Source organism: Colias philodice, chromosome 11 (genome assembly GCF_061535455.1).
Source record: "Colias philodice isolate Cphi_HAF_F1 chromosome 11, ilColPhil1 Martin Lab GWU primary, whole genome shotgun sequence".
In the NCBI taxonomy this organism is placed as follows: Eukaryota; Metazoa; Arthropoda; class Insecta; order Lepidoptera; family Pieridae; genus Colias; species Colias philodice.
The window spans coordinates 2,694,058-2,712,840 of record NC_143096.1 but is presented as its reverse complement, the minus strand read 5'-3'; the positions used below and the strand labels follow the sequence as shown (position 1 = coordinate 2,712,840).

Genomic DNA, 18,783 nt, shown 5'->3' with positions numbered 1-18,783 from the left:
ATATAATATCTATAGCTCATCTGCCTACGATGTGCACTGAGCAATTTGTGCAATACACGCGCTCTATACTATTGTAATATATACTCTAAGCTTGCAAGTTGCAAGGAGTCCGTCCGTGTATGGTCCGTTGTGATCACAAATTACTAATTAGAGGGGTATTTAAAATATATTATATTTTCCACAGAATATACTCTGAATATTATATTCTGTGGGAATAGTTGTCATAGCAACCACACCAGAAAACATTTTTTTATGATCCTACCAAGATCCTAACGATATAGGTACCTACATGGAACTATATATGGTACCTACTACTTACTTGCTGACTACCTCGCTGACTACAGTAATTACATTTTTACCAATGAAATCATTGCTTTCAATTATCATTTAACAAATGGCAATTCAGTCCAACTGCAACTCTGAACAACGATCATAGGATTCTTTGTTCTGAGAACTGCAAGTTTTGCAAACAAAATATGACAGATGAATGATAAGTTTCTGTCAAATTCAAATTTCAAATTTATTCATCTTAATGTTTTTGAAATATTAACTTAATTTTATAGCTTGGTACTCAGAAAACTATCACAAATAATTCGTATTTAATTTATCACTGATACTTAGTTAAATCACCAGTGCAAACGTGTACAATATGTGCGTGATAAAATAGGAAAACTACACGAGCGATATGACTCCCGAAAATGCCTAAAGTTATTGAATTAACTATTGAAATAGATGTTCAGAAGGTAAATAGATCATAATATATTCCTACAAATATTGTAAATACTTCAAAGAAAACGATTAGAAATAGTTTTGAATCGATTTTGCATTAATATAAAATTTGAACTAAGCGCGCACTAATTTTTATATATTTATTTCAGGTATCATGTCCAGGGGTGTGGCTCTGCCAGGATGGCCGTGTTTCCCTCACAGTATTTGCATTGGGAACCAGTTATCAAACCTGTCTTCTACCTCCCTTATTCCCACTGATGTTTAGAGATGTTTTCTACTTCAGGAAGAGATTCCAAGAAAGTTGTGCACTTAACAATATCTGCTGTTTATTAAGTAAGAAACAAAACACATATTTCAATATTCATATTGCTGAAACATTTTAATCACTATTAGGTAGGATATAGGTAACTACATACCTACATAGAAAATTCATATTAAAATGAACTTTAGTCTTCAATTAAAATTATAATAAATATTATACGTAAATGTAGATTATGAATGTAACAATATTACCACTTTTTTACCCCTAATTTTTTTCCTATTACAGAAGATGAAACAATATACTGTGAACTAGTGCAATGGTGTGAAGATTGTGCGAGAAATGAGTGTGTCATCCTCGCTCAATACCTTGGTGCTCTCAATGATGTCCTGTTCCCTCCAAATATGTGTTCAACGGATGGAGTAGACTTGCTCATGAGAAGGTCTAAGGACTTTCCGGTAATGTTATATGGTTGAAAATTAAATATGCATTAGTTAAACTTGAACTCAAACTAAAATAAGCTCATTCATTCAAGTCATTAACTAAATATTGCCATCTGTATATTTTACTTTATAATTATTCTACTTTAATTTATGTTAAAGTTTAATTATAACGACTGTTTTAATTTATGCTTGTTTTTTTTTTTGATCTTTTATTGTTATACGCTGGATGGTGCAACTTTTGTATAATTGTTGTTGTATTTTATAGGTAAAATTTTGTAGCTATTTTATTGTATTATTATTTATTTATTATTATTATTGAAGCTATATATATATATATTATATTTACTTATATATTATAGTAATATATATTAATAACTATATTTATTTATTTATTTATTTATTTACTTATTTAATTATTTATCATCATTACACATAAATATTAAAATGTCTCTTAATAATAGTATGAGCAGTCTTGCCAGTTTTGAATCTCTCAGCTCTTCTGAGTCCAGCACTGATTGCAGTTACCACAGTACTTCTCCTTTTTCGCTAAATACAGCATTATCCTCTACTTTTTCCAATTCCAAAAAACACTTTAATGTCGTACATATAAATGCTCAGAGCATTCCTTGCTTCCTTTGATTGTCCAGGGGCCTTAGACAAAGTAACAAATACAAAACGATAACGAAGTTAGAAATCGCAAAAATGTATGGGATTGACATTAGATAGACCACGTGATCTAACGCGGCGTATGTCAATCCCATACATTTTTGCGATTTCTAACTTCGTTATCGTTTTGTAATTGTTACTTTGTCTACAGGCCCTGAGCTCCATGCCATTCTCATTTCCGAATCCTGGTTGAAACCTTGTCTCCCCTCTATCTCTTACTCCCTTCCCGGTTTTCAACTCATCAGAAATGATCGCCTTGGCAGGGGTGGTGGTGGGGTTGCTATTTACCTACGTTCACACATTCCATTCACTTTAATAAGCGCCTCTCCCCAACCCCCATCGCATGATGAGGCTGAGCATCTTCTTCTTGAGATTTCCCTTTCCCATTCCAAAATCCTGCTCGGTGTTTTTTACAGCCATGACCTTACTTTGAACTTCTTCCCTTCCTTTGACCTTCTCCTTGAAAAATTTACTCCTTCCTATGATCATGTCATTTTTATGGGCGATTTTAACACCTGCCTTTTAAAGAATGATCATCGTTCGAAAAAACTACTTTCCATCATTAACTCTTATAATTTCCATCTTCCTCCATTAAATCCAACTCACCACTCTCCAAATTCAGCTCCTTCCCTTCTTGACCTCATCATAGTTTCCTCCCCTGATCATGTCTTGAAGTCTGGGCAATTTCCTGCAGACGGATTCTCTTGCCACGACTTGTTATTCCTTTCCTATAACATCCGCCCTCCTAAACCCAAACGTAAAGTCATTATGCAGCGAAACTTTGGGGGTTTGAACAGAGAATTGCTTTGCTTCGATGCGGAACAAACAGATTGGTCAGTCGTAGTTAACGCTTCGTCGGTAGATGAAAAAGTTGATCTGTTCAACTCGCTTATTGTTCAACTTTATGACAAGCATGCACCGCTACGCCCAGTTAAACTAAAGCACCTTCCCGCACCTTGGCTAACTGACGACATTAAATCTGCATTAAATAAGAAAAATCGTGCTAAAGCAAAACTGCGGACTGACAACTCCGATATCAATAGAGAACGGTACAAGGTAATTCGCAATCGCTGTAATACTATGTGTAGGGATGCACAACAACGTTACATCCATAAAACGATTGAGAACGGTGAGCCCGCAAAGGTTTGGAAATTTCTGAGATCATTAGGGATTGGCAAATCGTCTTAAGCCAGCTGCAGCAGTACTAATACAAATATTGATTTATTAAACAACTTTTTCACCAATGCTGCAGTTAGTGTAGATGCAAATGCCAAATCTCAGACACTAAGCCATCTTTCATCAAAACCGGTCCCGAACCTATTACCGTTTAATTTTAGTCAATTCGCTGTCGATAATGTTAAGAGAAGCATCGTGTCCATTTCTTCGAAAGCCATCGGTAGTGACTGTATTGGTCGTGATATGATTGTCCCTATCCTTGAAGTTGTAGCCCCTATCTTAACTCACATCCTTAACATATCCATATCCTCTCGCACATTTCCCAAAGCTTGGAAGGAAGCCTTCATTATCCCGCTTCCCAAAAAAAACCAACCCTTCAGCTTTCCATGAGTACCGTCCTATATCAATACTGCCTTTCCTTTCTAAAATCCTAGAACGCCTTGTTGAACAACAGTTACGTTCATTTCTGAATAAACAGAACTTATTCAATCCCTTCCAATCCGGATTCCGTCCAGGCCATAGCACGACCACTGCTCTCATTAAAGTCACTGACGATATCCGCCAAGCAATGGACAACAAGCAGCTCACAATTCTTACGTTATTAGATTTCAGTAACGCATTTAACTCGGTTGATCATGACATTTTGCTGGGTTTGCTTGCTTCTCTTAACATTTCATCGGCGGCTATTGAATGGTTCCGTAGCTTTTTTCAGGGGCGCCGGCAACGTATTAAAGTTGATGACGTTCTGTCGTCTTGGTGTGACTTAAGGACCGGTGTCCCTCAAGGTAGCGTGTTGTCGCCAATCTTTTTCTAAATATTTATTGACTCAATTTCCTCAAATTTAACTTCTCCCTACCATATGTATGCAGATGATTTGCAAATTTACTCACATACAACCATCTCGGGAATTTCAGAAGCTATACAAAGAACAAATGTTGATCTAGACAATATCACTACCTGGTCCCACAATTTCGGTCTAACTGTTAACCCATCTAAGACTCAAGCTATCATAATTGGTAGCCGCAAAATGACTGCCAAGCTAGACTGGAACAGCTTACCAAAGCTAATTCTTTGTGGATCGCACATTCCGTTCAGCGAGTCGGTCATAAATCTCGGGCTTCTGCTTGATTTGAACTTGTCTTGGAATGTGCAAATAGAGACGTTGCGGAAAAAAATGTATGGCGCTGTAGGTTCCATTCGTCGATTGCGCAATTTTCTGCCCATTCCTACAAGGGTATCGCTTGCTGAGACTTTACTCCTTCCTATCCTGGATTATGCTGACATTTCCTACCCTGACCTCTCCGAACAACAACTTGATTCCCTTGAGCGACTCCAATACGTATGTATACGTTACGTATTTGGACTGCGAAAATATGACCATGTGTCCGAATTCCGAGCCAAGCTCAAGTGGCCTCCCATCCGCATCCGCCGGAATGCTCATATCCTGCATTTATTGTACAAAATTCTATTTGATCCCAAAACCCCATTTTACCTGAAACAAAATTTTAAATTCCTGGGTGAAAATAGCCTTACTCTCCGTTCCTCTAATCTACTCACCTTAAGTGTCCCTTCCCACAGATCCAATTTCTTCCATTCTTCCTTCACTGTGTCTGCAATCAATCTTTGGAATTCTATTCCAGAATCGGTGTGTGTGAAAAGGCGTGCTCAATCAATTAATGTTTTCAAAAATGCATTAAAACAATATTTCTCGCAACCAGCTTCGTAACACATTATAATTTATACCTACTTTATTATATATTTCAAGTTATTCCTTGCCTATAATTTATATAATATATATATCATCACATGGATGTTGAGTATTTCTTATGGGTCCTTCTTTAATTTCGTATAATATGTATATGTGTAGGTATATATATGAATGTATATATGTATGTATATATATGTATTTATGTAATAAGTTATTATATTATGTATATAAGTTATTATGTATTTATTTATATATTTATTATTTACGTAATAATTATTTATAGATTTTGTTCAATTTTAAGCAAAATGTACCCAATTGTAATTGCACCTTCACCATAAAATTATGTTATCCTTATGGTTTTGCGGGTTGTCTGGCAGAAATCGCTTACAGCGATAAGACCGCCCTCTGTACATGTTTTAACTTTTATCGCTCTTCTGTTGTAATCCTGTATGTGTGTGCAATAAATAATTTTTCATTCATTCATTCATTCATTCATTCAACTAAATTAAATAGCTGCTTGAAATATGATCTTTCTTTCTTTCTTTCTTCTTTCTTTCTTTCAAATAGTTAGATGTCTTAAAAGATATGTGTTTAAACTCTAGATATAGTCTAAGATCCCACAACAGTATTAGTGCCTTCATAGTTTTTTTTTTTTTTCAGAAATTTACAAGTGAATTTTTTTATGAATTATCGATAAGAAAATTTTTAATTAAAAATGCTTGCGGCCAAATTTGGAATGGAAACCTAGTCAATACATATATATAATGTATATATATTCTCGTAGTTACATAAAATTTTGGTTTTAGCAAAAAACGATGAATGTACTAATCCTGTTTACGAGTGAGTAGATCTCGTACTAATAGTGTTTACTAGTGGTTAGCTTGATTTGTCTTTTTTCCAAAAATAATAAGAATACGATCAATAAAGGTAACTAATTAGTGTTTACAGTCAAATCGATCAGTCAAATTTATGAATAACCAACGATCATCATCATTTACAGGGTATTTTGTCACCTAAAATCGAAATTGCTACAAAAGTGAGAATAGATGAAGTTTGGAACCAGGCTTGTAATTTATACAATACAACTAAGGTTAAGGCATGCAACTGCAATCCTATGGATGCAGAATTTGCTAGGCAGAAGCAGGTCTGTCATTCAGCCCAATATCATAGGTAAATGTTTTTTAAATACCTATAAATTAATTAACCCATTGACCACCGAGCGGCCCGATCGGGCCGAGACACAATAGATTTTCTATTGTGTCTGTGATCCGAGGACTGACGGATTAATTAGTTTGTTTGTTGTTCATTTATTATTCGATCGTTCAATCGTTCGCTCGTTCATTCGTTCGTTCAATCGTTCGTTCAATAGTTCGTTCAATCGTTCATTCATTCGTTCATTCTTTTTCCGCAGTTACGTTATTTTTTTCGTTTTGAAAAATTTGTTCTTTTTAGACTACATATTTTTGCTACCTTAATCGTTCCTACTATATTTTCAGAATCAAATGCAATCAAAGCAGAAGAATGCCTTCAAGATCCAGGTCTCGCTCAAGGGGATCTAGATCGAGATCGAGATCGTGTTGCAGTCTTGACGCCAATGATCCCTCAGTTTACGCGTCCTGCCGATGTCCCAAGTAAGTAATTCAGACAAAATAATATTTCAATTTATAATACATACAAAAAAAAATCAAGGGCAAATTGGGACGTGCTGTTTATCTGTTTTGTGGACACTAGTAAAATGTCTTGTGCATGTTCGCAAATTTAGTGTACTACGATTAAAAGAGCGTATAGTTTATTGTACACAGATTGTGTAATAAAACTACTAACATGATTACATCCCGGATGCGATTTATCTGTTTGATAAATTCATAAAACTCAATGTGTACATCACAGAACAGTAAAGTAGATAGAAGTGTGATGTGGGCGTGGCCCACGTGTCACTTGTAAGGTAAGATCACCTAACTTGCTCTCAGTTGTGCGCAGAAAAATATTCGGGTCGGTTGTCAGCTGTCAAACCTTTTTTCCATATTTATTCATTAATTAGGACGTGTTGTTCGGTATTAGAGTGCAAAAATGATAGCAGACGAAATAATATCAGCAATGGAGGCATTTCATACCATCGGTAAGTCTTATTTTTATTTATTTACACGCTTTATATTAGCTTCACCTGTATGTTTGTAACCGACTTCTTTGGACGCGATTTTGACCCACGTTAAACGGCCAGATTTCGTTCAAACTTTGTAGATTTATTGAGGACCGATGACAATACACTAATTTGATAAAATTATTCCATTTTTCAATTTGCAAAAAGCGTGTTTTTTAGTTTTTACACGCTTTTTATTAGCTTCACCTGTATGTTTGTATGTTTGTTTGTAACCGACTTCTTTGGGCGCGATTTTGACCCACTTTAAACGGCCAGATTTCGTTCAAACTTTGTAGATTTATTGAGGACCGATGACAATACACTAATTTGATAAAATTATTCCATTTTTCAATTTGCAAAATATGATTTTTGTTAATTATTTATATAATTTTCATCTATAGTCGATAAGGTAAGAAAATAATTAAAATTTTCTATAATTTTTTTCTACAGTCGATAAGGTAGGACTCGATGTTAATTTTTATTTCCAATAACACGAACACGAACTCGAACACGAACACAAACACGAACACGAACACGAACACGAACTCAAGCTCAAACTCAAACTCAAACAAACTCTAACTCAAACACGAACACAAACCCAAACACAAACACACGAACACGAACACGAACACGAACACGAACACGAACACGAACACGAACACGAACACGAACACAAACACACGAACACGAACACGAACACGAACACGAACACGACGAACACGAACACGAACACGAACACGAACACGACAAACACGACGAACACGACGAACAACGAACAACGAACAACGAACAATGTGAATGTGAATGTGAATGTGAACATACACAAACACAAACACAAACAACGAACATCGAACAACGAACAACGAACAGCGAACAGCGAACAGCGAACAACGAACAACGAACAACGAACAACCAACAACGAACAACGAACAACGAACAATGTGAATGTGAATGTGAATGTGAACATACACAAACACAAACACAAACGCGAACATGAAAACGAACAACGAACAACGAACAACGAACAACGAACAATGTGAATGTGAATGTGAATGTGAACATACACAAACACGAACACGAACAACGAACATCGAACAAAGAACAACGAACAACGAACAACGAACAACGAACAACGAAAAAACGAACAACGAACAACGAACAATGTGAATGTGAATGTGAATGTGAATGTTAATGTGAATGTGAATGTGAATGTGAATGTGAATGTGAATGTGAATGTGAACATACACAAACACAAACACGAACACGAACACGAACACGAACACGAACACGAACACGAACACGAACACGAACACGAACACGAACACGAACACGAACACGAACAACGAACAACGAACAACGAACAACGAACAATGTGAATGTGAATGTGAATGTGAATGTGAATGTGAATGTGAATGTGAATATGAATGTGAACATACACAAACACGAACACGAACGACGAACATCGAACAACGAACAACGAACAACGAACAACGAACAACGAACACGAACACGAACACGAACTCAAACACAAACTCGAATTTTAATTCGAACACAAACACAAACACGAACAACGAACAACGAACAACGAACAACGAACAACGAACAACGAACAACGAACAACGAACAACGAACAATGAACAACGAACAACGAACAACGAACAACGAACAACGAACAACGAACACGAACACGAACACGAACACGAAAACGAACACGAACACGAACACGAACAACGAACAACGAACAACGAACAACGAACACGAACACGAACAACGAACAACGAACAATGTGAATGTGAATGTGAATGTGAATGTGAATGTGAACATACACAAACACGAACACGAACAACGAACATCGAACAAAGAACAACGAACAACGAACAACGAACAACGAACAACGAACAACGAACAACGAAAAAACGAACAACGAACAATGTGAATGTGAATGTGAATGTGAATGTGAATGTGAACATACACAAACACAAACACGAACACGAACACGAACACGAACACGAACACGAACAACGAACAACGAACAATGTGAATGTGAATTTGAATGTGAATGTGAATGTGAATGTGAATATGAATGTGAACATACACAAACACGAACACGAACAACGAACATCGAACAACGAACAACGAACAACTAACAACGAACAACGAACAACGAACACGAACACGAACACGAACACGAACTCAAACACAAACTCGAATTTTAATTCGAACACAAACACAAACACAAACACGAACAACGAACAACGAACAACGAACAACGAACAACGAACAACGAACAACGAACAACGAACAACGAACAACGAACAACGAACAATGTGAATGTGAATGTGAATGTGAATGTGAATGTGAATGTGAATGTGAATGTGAATGTGAATGTGAATGTGAATGTGAATGTGAATGTGAATATGAATGTGAACATACACAAACACGAACACGAACGACGAACATCGAACAACGAACAACGAACAACGAACAACGAACACGAACACGAACACGAACACGAACACGAACACGAACTCAAACACAAACTCGAATTTTAATTTGAACACAAACACAAACACAAACACGAACAACGAACAACGAACAACGAACAACGAACAACGAACAACGAACAACGAACAACGAACAACGAACAACGAACAACGAACAACGAACAACGAACAACGAACAACGAACAACGAACAACGAACAACGAACAACGAACAACGAACAACGAACAACGAACAACGAACAACGAACAACGAACAACGAACAACGAACAACGAACAACGAACAACGAACAACGAACATCGAACAACGAACCACGAACCACGAACACGAACACGAACACGAACACGAACTCAAACACAAACTCGAATTTTAATTCGAACACAAACACAAACACGAACAACGAACAACGAACAACGAACAACGAACAACGAACAACGAACAACGAACAACGAACAACGAACAACGAACAACGAACAACGAACAACGAACAACGAACAACGAACAACGAACAACGAACAACGAACAACGAACAACGAACAACGAACAACGAACAACGAACAACGAACAACGAACAACGAACAACGAACAACGAACAACGAACAACGAACAACGAACAACGAACAACGAACAACGAACAACGAACAACGAACAACGAACAACGAACAACGAACAACGAACAACGAACAACGAACAACGAACACGAACACGAACACGAACACGAACACGAACACGAACAACGGTGAATGTGAATGTGAATGTGAATGTGAATGTGAATTTGAATGTGAATATGAATGTGAACATATACAAACACGAACACGAACACGAACACGAACACGAACACGAACACGAACACGAACAACGAACAACGAACAACGAACAACGAACAACGGTGAATGTGAATGTGAATTTGAATGTGAATGTGAATGTGAATGTGAATATGAATGTGAACATATACAAACACGAACACGAACACGAACACGAACACGAACACGAACACGAACACGAACACGAACATCGAACAACGAACAACGAACAACGAACAACGAACAACGAACAACGAACAACGAACAACGAACAACGAACAACGAACAACGAACAACGAACAACGAACAACGAACAACGAACAACGAACAACGAACAACGAACAACGAACAACGAACAACGAACAACGAACAACGAACAACGAACAACGAACAACGAACAACGAACAACGAACAACGAACACGAACACGAACACGAACAACGAACAACGAACACGAACACGAACACGAACTCAAACACAAACTCGAATTTTAATTCGAACACAAACACAAACACGAACAACGAACAACGAACAACGAACAACGAACAACGAACAACGAACAACGAACAACGAACAACGAACAACGAACAACGAACAACGAACAACGAACAACGAACAACGAACAACGAACAACGAACAACGAACAACGAACAACGAACAACGAACAACGAACAACGAACAACGAACAACGAACAACGAACAACGAACAACGAACAACGATCACGAACACGAACACGAACACGAACACGAACAACGAACAACGAACAACGAACACGAACACGAACACGAACACGAACTCAAACACAAACTCGAATTTTAATTCGAACACAAACACAAACACGAACAACGAACAACGAACAACGAACAACGAACAACGAACAACGAACAACGGACAACGGACAACGGACAACGGACAACGGACAACGGACAACGGACAACGGACAACGAACAACGAACAACGAACAACGAACAACGAACAACGAACAACGAACAACGAACAACGAACAACGAACAACGAACAACGAACAACGAACAACGAACACGAACACGAACACGAACAACGGTGAATGTGAATGTGAATGTGAATGTGAATGTGAATGTGAATGTGAATGTGAATGTGAATGTGAATGTGAATGTGAATGTGAATGTGAATGTGAATGTGAATGTGAATGTGAATGTGGATATGAATGTGAACATATACAAACACGAACACGAACACGAACACGAACACGAACACGAACACGAACACGAACACGAACATCGAACAACGAACAACGAACAACGAACAACGAACAACGAACAACGAACAACGAACAACGAACAACGAACAACGAACAACGAACAACGAACAACGAACAACGAACAACGAACAACGAACAACGAACAACGAACAACGAACAACGAACAACGAACAACGAACAACGAACAACGATCACGAACACGAACACGAACACGAACAACGAACAACGAACACGAACACGAACACGAACACGAACTCAAACACAAACTCGAATTTTAATTCGAACACAAACACAAACACGAACAACGAACAACGAACAACGAACAACGAACAACGAACAACGAACAACGGACAACGGACAACGGACAACGGACAACGGACAACGGACAACGGACAACGGACAACGGACAACGAACAACGAACAACGAACAACGAACAACGAACAACGAACAACGAACAACGAACAACGAACAACGAACAACGAACAACGAACAACGAACAACGAACACGAACACGAACACGAACAACGGTGAATGTGAATGTGAATGTGAATGTGAATGTGAATGTGAATGTGAATGTGGATATGAATGTGAACATATACAAACACGAACACGAACACGAACACGAACACGAACACGAACACGAACACGAACATCGAACAACGAACAACGAACAACGAACAACGAACAACGAACAACGAACAACGAACAACGAACAACGAACAACGAACAACGAACAACGAACAACGAACAACGAACAACGAACAACGAACAACGAACAACGAACAACGAACAACGAACAACGAACAACGAACAACGAACAACGAACAACGAACAACGAACAACGAACAACGAACAACGAACAACGAACAACGAACAACGAACACGAACACGAACACGAACACGAACAACGGTGAATGTGAATGTGAATGTGAATGTGAATGTGAATGTGAATATGAATGTGAATATGAATGTGAACATATACAAACACGAACACGAACACGAACACGAACACGAACATCGAACAACGAACAACGAACAACGAACAACGGTGAATGTGAATGTGAATTTGAATGTGAATGTGAATGTGAATATGAATATGAACATATACAAACACGAACACGAACACGAACACGAACACGAACACGAACACGAACACGAACACGAACACGAACACGAACACGAACACGAACATCGAACAACGAACAACGAACAACGAACAACGAACAACGAACAACCAACAACGAACAACGAACAACGAACAACGAACAACGAACAACGAACAACGAACAACGAACAACGAACAACGAACAACGAACAACGAACAACGAACAACGAACAACGAACAACGAACAACGAACAACGAACAACGAACAACGAACAACGAACAACGAACAACGAACAACGAACAACGAACAACGAACAACGAACAACGAACAACGAACAACGAACAACGAACAACGAACAACGAACAACGAACAACGAACACGAACACGAACACGAACACGAACAACGGTGAATGTGAATGTGAATGTGAATGTGAATGTGAATGTGGATATGAATGTGAACATATACAAACACGAACACGAACACGAACACGAACACGAACACGAACACGAACACGAACATCGAACAACGAACAACGAACAACGAACAACGAACAACGAACAACGAACAACGAACAACGAACAACGAACAACGAACAACGAACAACGAACAACGAACAACGAACAACGAACAACGAACAACGAACAACGAACAACGAACAACGAACAACGAACAACGAACAACGAACAACGAACAACGAACAACGAACAACGAACAACGAACAACGAACCACGAACAACGAACAACGAACAACGAACAACGAACAACGAACACGAACACGAACAACGAACAACGAACAACGAACACGAACACGAACACGAACACGAACAACGAACAACGAACAATGTGAATGTGAATGTGAATGTGAATGTGAATATGAATGTGAACATATACAAACACAAACACGAACACGAACACGAACTCAAACTCAAACTCAAACTCAAACTCAAACTCAAACTCAAACACGAACACGAACACGAACACGCAACACAAATTATCTTTAGCCGTTTTCTATGTTTGTTTGTAACCGACTTCTTTGGGCGCGATTTTGACCCACTTTAAACGGCCAGATTTCGTTCAAACTTTTGAGATTTATTGAGGACCGATGACAATACACTAATTTGATAAAATTATTCCATTTTTCAATTTGCAAAATATGTTTTTTGTTTATTTATATAATTTTCATCTATAGTCGATAAAGTAAGAAAATAATTAAAATTTTCTATAATTTTTCTCTACAGTCGATAAGCCAGGACTCGATGTTAATTTTTATTTCCAATAATTATCTTTAGCCGTTTTCTCTAATATTGACAAATTTTTGTATACTAAAGAGAATTTTAATTCTACAAATCAAATAGTTAATAGTTTAAAAAAAAAATTAAAAATCATATGTTATCTCGACAATAGTTATATGCAAAATATCTTGATTCCTTTAACTAACAAGGCTATAATACTAAAAATAGTTGCCAAAATAAGGCGAAAAAAATTTTTCGATCGTAAAGCACTCTCTGATGCTTCGCATCATGAGTCGTGCAATAGTTTTAAATTAAAAAAAACAAGCTATTATAAATAATCCAAACTAAAAAGTAGAAAATAAATAATAGTTTAAAAAAACTAAAAAACACGCTTTTTATAGAAAACCGAACTAAAAAATAGAAAATAAATTTAAATGAATTTAAATTAAGAAAATAGTGTTAAAAATTTCAATGAATATAAATTAATAATAGTGTGAGTAAAAAAAAATTATTTTATTTAAAAAAAAGCGTGGGATGCATGGTGTCAATGGTTATATGTAGATATTTTATTGGCAGATATGAGTAGAGTGATTATCATTTCGATAGTATCTTAAGAAGCACCCCACGCTTTTTTTTAAATAAAATATTTTTTTTTACTCACACTATTATTAATTGGGAACTATATTTTCTATCACCAAAATTTATATTTGTCATCAAGTTGTATCACCTAATAAATAGATCTATCACCACGAAATATTTTCGTTCTCAGATAAACAAAAATTGTTCCCAGGTATGAATTATCAAATTAATGTTAATATATGTGTAAAATAAGAGTTCAATAACCAATAAAATTATATTGCATTACATGAATATAAACTTCGTTCTTATAATAACAGTTTTGTTACTTAAATAATAGCTCTGTGCTCAGAATGGTAGATCTGTCACCAAATAAATCGATTATCGATCCCTGACTGCGACTCCTTTTTATTTGATATTTTGTCACCAGTACAGTAGTAACATTTTATTTCGTTCAGATATTAAATTAATAGTATTCGTTACCAATTTAATACATCAATTTATAATTTTAATGAAAAAATGATCAAAGGGGCGGAGACAAATTGGCGCGACAAGCTGATTATTCAGTGGTTATTATTTTTAAGAATAAATATTGATTATTTTAACTTTAATTAAGTGTTTTATCTACTATTCTGCTAGCCATAAGCCAGCTATTTTAAACCAGCGCTGATTGTTCAGTGGTAATTATTTTAAACAATAAATATTGATTATTTTGACTTTAATTGTTTTATTTACTACTCTGCTAAAATTTTTATTTAAATATAATTTATACTACCAGTGGAAATTTAGAACCTTGGGAGTCTAGTTAAGTAGCAGAATCTTTTGGTTGAAACGATGATGACAACCCTAATTTTTTATTTGAACTTAATGCAATTTTCTAGTAACATAATATGATTTATTGGTGATCTCTTTAAATTAATTTGCTTAAATACTTATTAGGACACACCTATTATAATACATACAAAAACATTTATTTGGTACTAGACCTTATTTCTCAGGATTTTAGGTGATTTATTGTGGAACTGATTTTGCATTGTTTGGTGACTACATTTTGGTGACAGATCTACTATTTTGAGGACAAACCCTATTATTTAAGAAACACAAAACTAATTAAATTGGTGATAGCTTAAATGATACCCTTATTAATTTATATTCATTGAAATTTTTAACACTATTTTCTTAATTTAAATTCATTTAAATTTATTTTCTATTTTTTATTTCGGTTTTCTATAAAAAGCGTGTTTTTTAGTTTTTTTAAACTATTATTTATTTTACATATAATATTTTATGTTATAACTTCGCTTGTAATTTGTCAAAATTGTATACAAATATCTAGACAAAATGAACCTTAATCCGTAAGAAATTAGTACTATTATAGATTGAACAGCAAACAAGACTTTCTGGAATATTATTGCAATAAACAAACGAATGTCGCTTTAGTGATGCTTGTGGCGCATATCGACAGTATCGATACTTTAGAAAAGACAAACATTATAAATATTAAATTTTATTTTATTTTTCCTTAGCTTTCATTTGTCCAATTTATTTATAGATTTCCCAAAGAGGCTAATTTTAAAGAGAAATGGATAAATGCAACGTGACGAGTTAACTGGATGCCGAACAGCACTAAGCGGTCTAACAAAGGCCACCGATACAGCAAACCTACGGCAGTTCCAAGATTTAAAATAATGCATATTTTCTGTTTGTATTTTGTAAATATAGATTAATACTATTCTATTCCGTTTTTTATTTAATAATAATAATATAAAAAGACGTACTTAGTAGTAATAAACATACTCCAAAATGTGACACATTATACTATACTCATATAATAGAAAGAAAAAAAATACACAAAAAATATTTATTTGTGAATTATCGATAACAAGGCTGACATCCCTCAGGGCATAGCATCAGATAAATATCAAGTTAATGTCATTAATGTTGAGTGACACAAATTTCAACTTTATCTCTATGTGTTGAGGTTCAAAGTTATATCTATCGAAAACTAATGCCCTCTGTTGTGGAGTAGCTGAATGTTTTCGAATCTGGAATTTCTGTGCAATGAGAAACAAAACAGCTAATATACCTAGGGATGTTATACTAAAATAAACCGTAACATGGTGCGTTAGTGTACATATTGAAATGCTGAATTTATAACCTAAGTCAGTTTTTACTCAAATTAAGCTGTCCAATCAAAGGCATAGATTACTTGTAGTGTACTGTATAACTATCGGTTTAAATGTGTGGGTTTGGCGACACTGGTTTTCATAGTAATTATGACATTATAGCACTTCTATTTGTTTTTAATGTTCTGTGGTGTACATCTTTGACTGACAATGCACCAACCTTTGCCATGTACGTGCGCATTTTATGTTTTTGTATTTCCATACAATAAGCGTCTTGGTATGTTCGGGATGCGCGAAGCTAGACTGTGAACACAGTTTGCGAAAAAACAAATCAAACAATTTTTACGCCGTATTCTTGTTCTTTTATAAAAGACTAGCTGTGCTCCGCGGTTTCACCCGCATTGTTGGTCGCTCCCCGCTCCTGTTGGTCTTAGCGTGATGATATATAGCCAGCCTTCCTCGATAAATGGGCTATCTAACACCGAAAGGATTCTTCAAATCGGACCAGTATTTCCTGAGATTAGCACGTTCAAACAAACTCTTCAGCTTTTTAATATTAGTATAGATATTGTATAAGTTAAGCATAGTACATCCTCAATCATCCTAAAATCGTCCCCAGTCCGCTAAAGTCCCGCGTGTCCCTGTCCCAATGTCCCACGCCGCGGCGACGCACGTGTCGCCAGTATAGCGTGTACAATGTGGACACCAGTGACGTGTCTTATGTAATTTGTATGCATCGCTATTAACACTACCTAAATGATAATTAAAAAAAGTGTGTGTGCTTAGCACACGTGTCAGAAGTGAAACTTCTTTGGCAAGTTTCAAAGATACCAAAATCGTCGCCTTACTCCATGACGTTACGATATAGAAGCGCGCCCAAAGAAGTTTCACTTCAATAATTAATAATACAATGGTCCCCAGTCCGCTAAAATCCCGCGTGTCCCTGTCCCAATGTCCGACGCCGCGAAGACGCACGTGTCGCCAGTATAGCGTGTACAATGTGGACACAAGTGACGTGGTGTGGGGGGCCAATACCAATAGAGATTGGGAGAACGCTCGGTAAATGAATGGGTTATTTGTATAGACATGTTGAATGTCGATAGAAGTCGGAAATATACTGTCTTACCACAAAAAACTTTAGACAGGGTTTAACTTTAAGCGTGGGTTCTGTGTAATCTGGTTTCGTCGTATTTCACATAGACAACTTTACAGTAACAGATCCCTGGTTTAAAGTTAGACTGTGTTTAAATTGTTTTGTGGTTAGAATAATGGTGTTTAATGTATAATAAAGTATTTAAGATGAGTTAAAAGTTAATTAGTGTTGTTATGTGTGGGGTAACTAGCAATAGAGAATGACGCTCCGCTTTTAATAAACTAATGTGCCTCTAAAGTTACCTTAGTACAATTTGTTTCCCGTAGATAATGTTAGTTAGTTATGAAGTTACATTTTTTTATAGTCAGACTGTACATACTAATTATACCGTATTTGCCAGTTACCTAATATATTTAGTTAGTTATCAGATGCAATATCTGTTTTTTTTTTGTGTCAAATGTGTCTACTGTAAAGTGTAAATGCAATCTATTTGTTTAATTTATCCTGTCTAAATATAATGTACAATTCATAAATTTTAAGGCAATCCATGGATACTGAGATGACACTGCCAAGTGACGAAAGGATTCAAAAGCTCTTACTCGAAAGCCGATATATTGATCACGACCAACAAAGTAAATGTTCAGACAAGAAGAAATATAGTTATAAAGTATCGCCTTGCTTGTGTGAAATTTGTAAACGGTACCATGAACTGTTTCATTCTGATAGCTAATACCATTAGACAATCATAAATATTTTTTATATTATAAATCTTTGCTGATATTTAAAATCATTTTGTAGGACTTTTGATGCACTGTATACAAGTAATTGCAATAGTTAAAGACTGTTTTTGTATTATTATAGAAAATTGTATATAGTTATGAATCATATTAATTTATTGTTATGTTATTTAATGAATTTAATTATTGTATTATTCTATTAACTCGGCCGATCAATTGAAAGGAAAAATAAAGCACATATTAAT

The 18,783-nt window shown here is 36.0% G+C and overlaps 1 protein-coding gene across 2 annotated transcripts; it reads left to right on the top strand.

The window, feature by feature from the left end:
• The first annotated feature begins 495 nt into the window (after window positions 1–495).
• On the top strand, window positions 496–18,773 carry LOC149484404 (spermatogenesis associated 6-like protein). Of its 2 annotated transcripts, XM_089700585.1 has the most exons (7): window positions 496–743; window positions 879–1,062; window positions 1,277–1,446; window positions 5,982–6,151; window positions 6,478–6,612; window positions 17,630–17,767; window positions 18,342–18,773. In XM_089700585.1, exons 1-7 carry the CDS (start codon window positions 699–701, stop codon window positions 18,529–18,531), a joined length of 1,032 nt encoding a protein of 343 aa, XP_089556711.1. In that variant the 5' UTR covers window positions 496–698; the 3' UTR covers window positions 18,532–18,773. The 2 variants fall into 2 exon arrangements, with proteins under 2 accessions (XP_089556711.1, XP_089556710.1); XM_089700584.1 differs by lacking the exon at window positions 17,630–17,767 and having other exon boundaries at window positions 18,342–18,766.
• The last annotated feature ends 10 nt before the right edge of the window (window positions 18,774–18,783 follow it).

Excerpts from the sequence above, each read along its gene's own strand:
- LOC149484404 (XM_089700585.1), top strand. The coding sequence starts at position 699 with ATGCCTAAAGTTATTGAATTAACTATTGAAATAGATGTTCAGAAG. Across the intron at positions 1,447-5,981 it reads GAAGGTCTAAGGACTTTCCG|GGTATTTTGTCACCTAAAAT; the intron begins GTAATGTTATAT and ends CATCATTTACAG. Across the intron at positions 17,768-18,341 it reads AGAGATTGGGAGAACGCTCG|GCAATCCATGGATACTGAGA; the intron begins GTAAATGAATGG and ends ATAAATTTTAAG.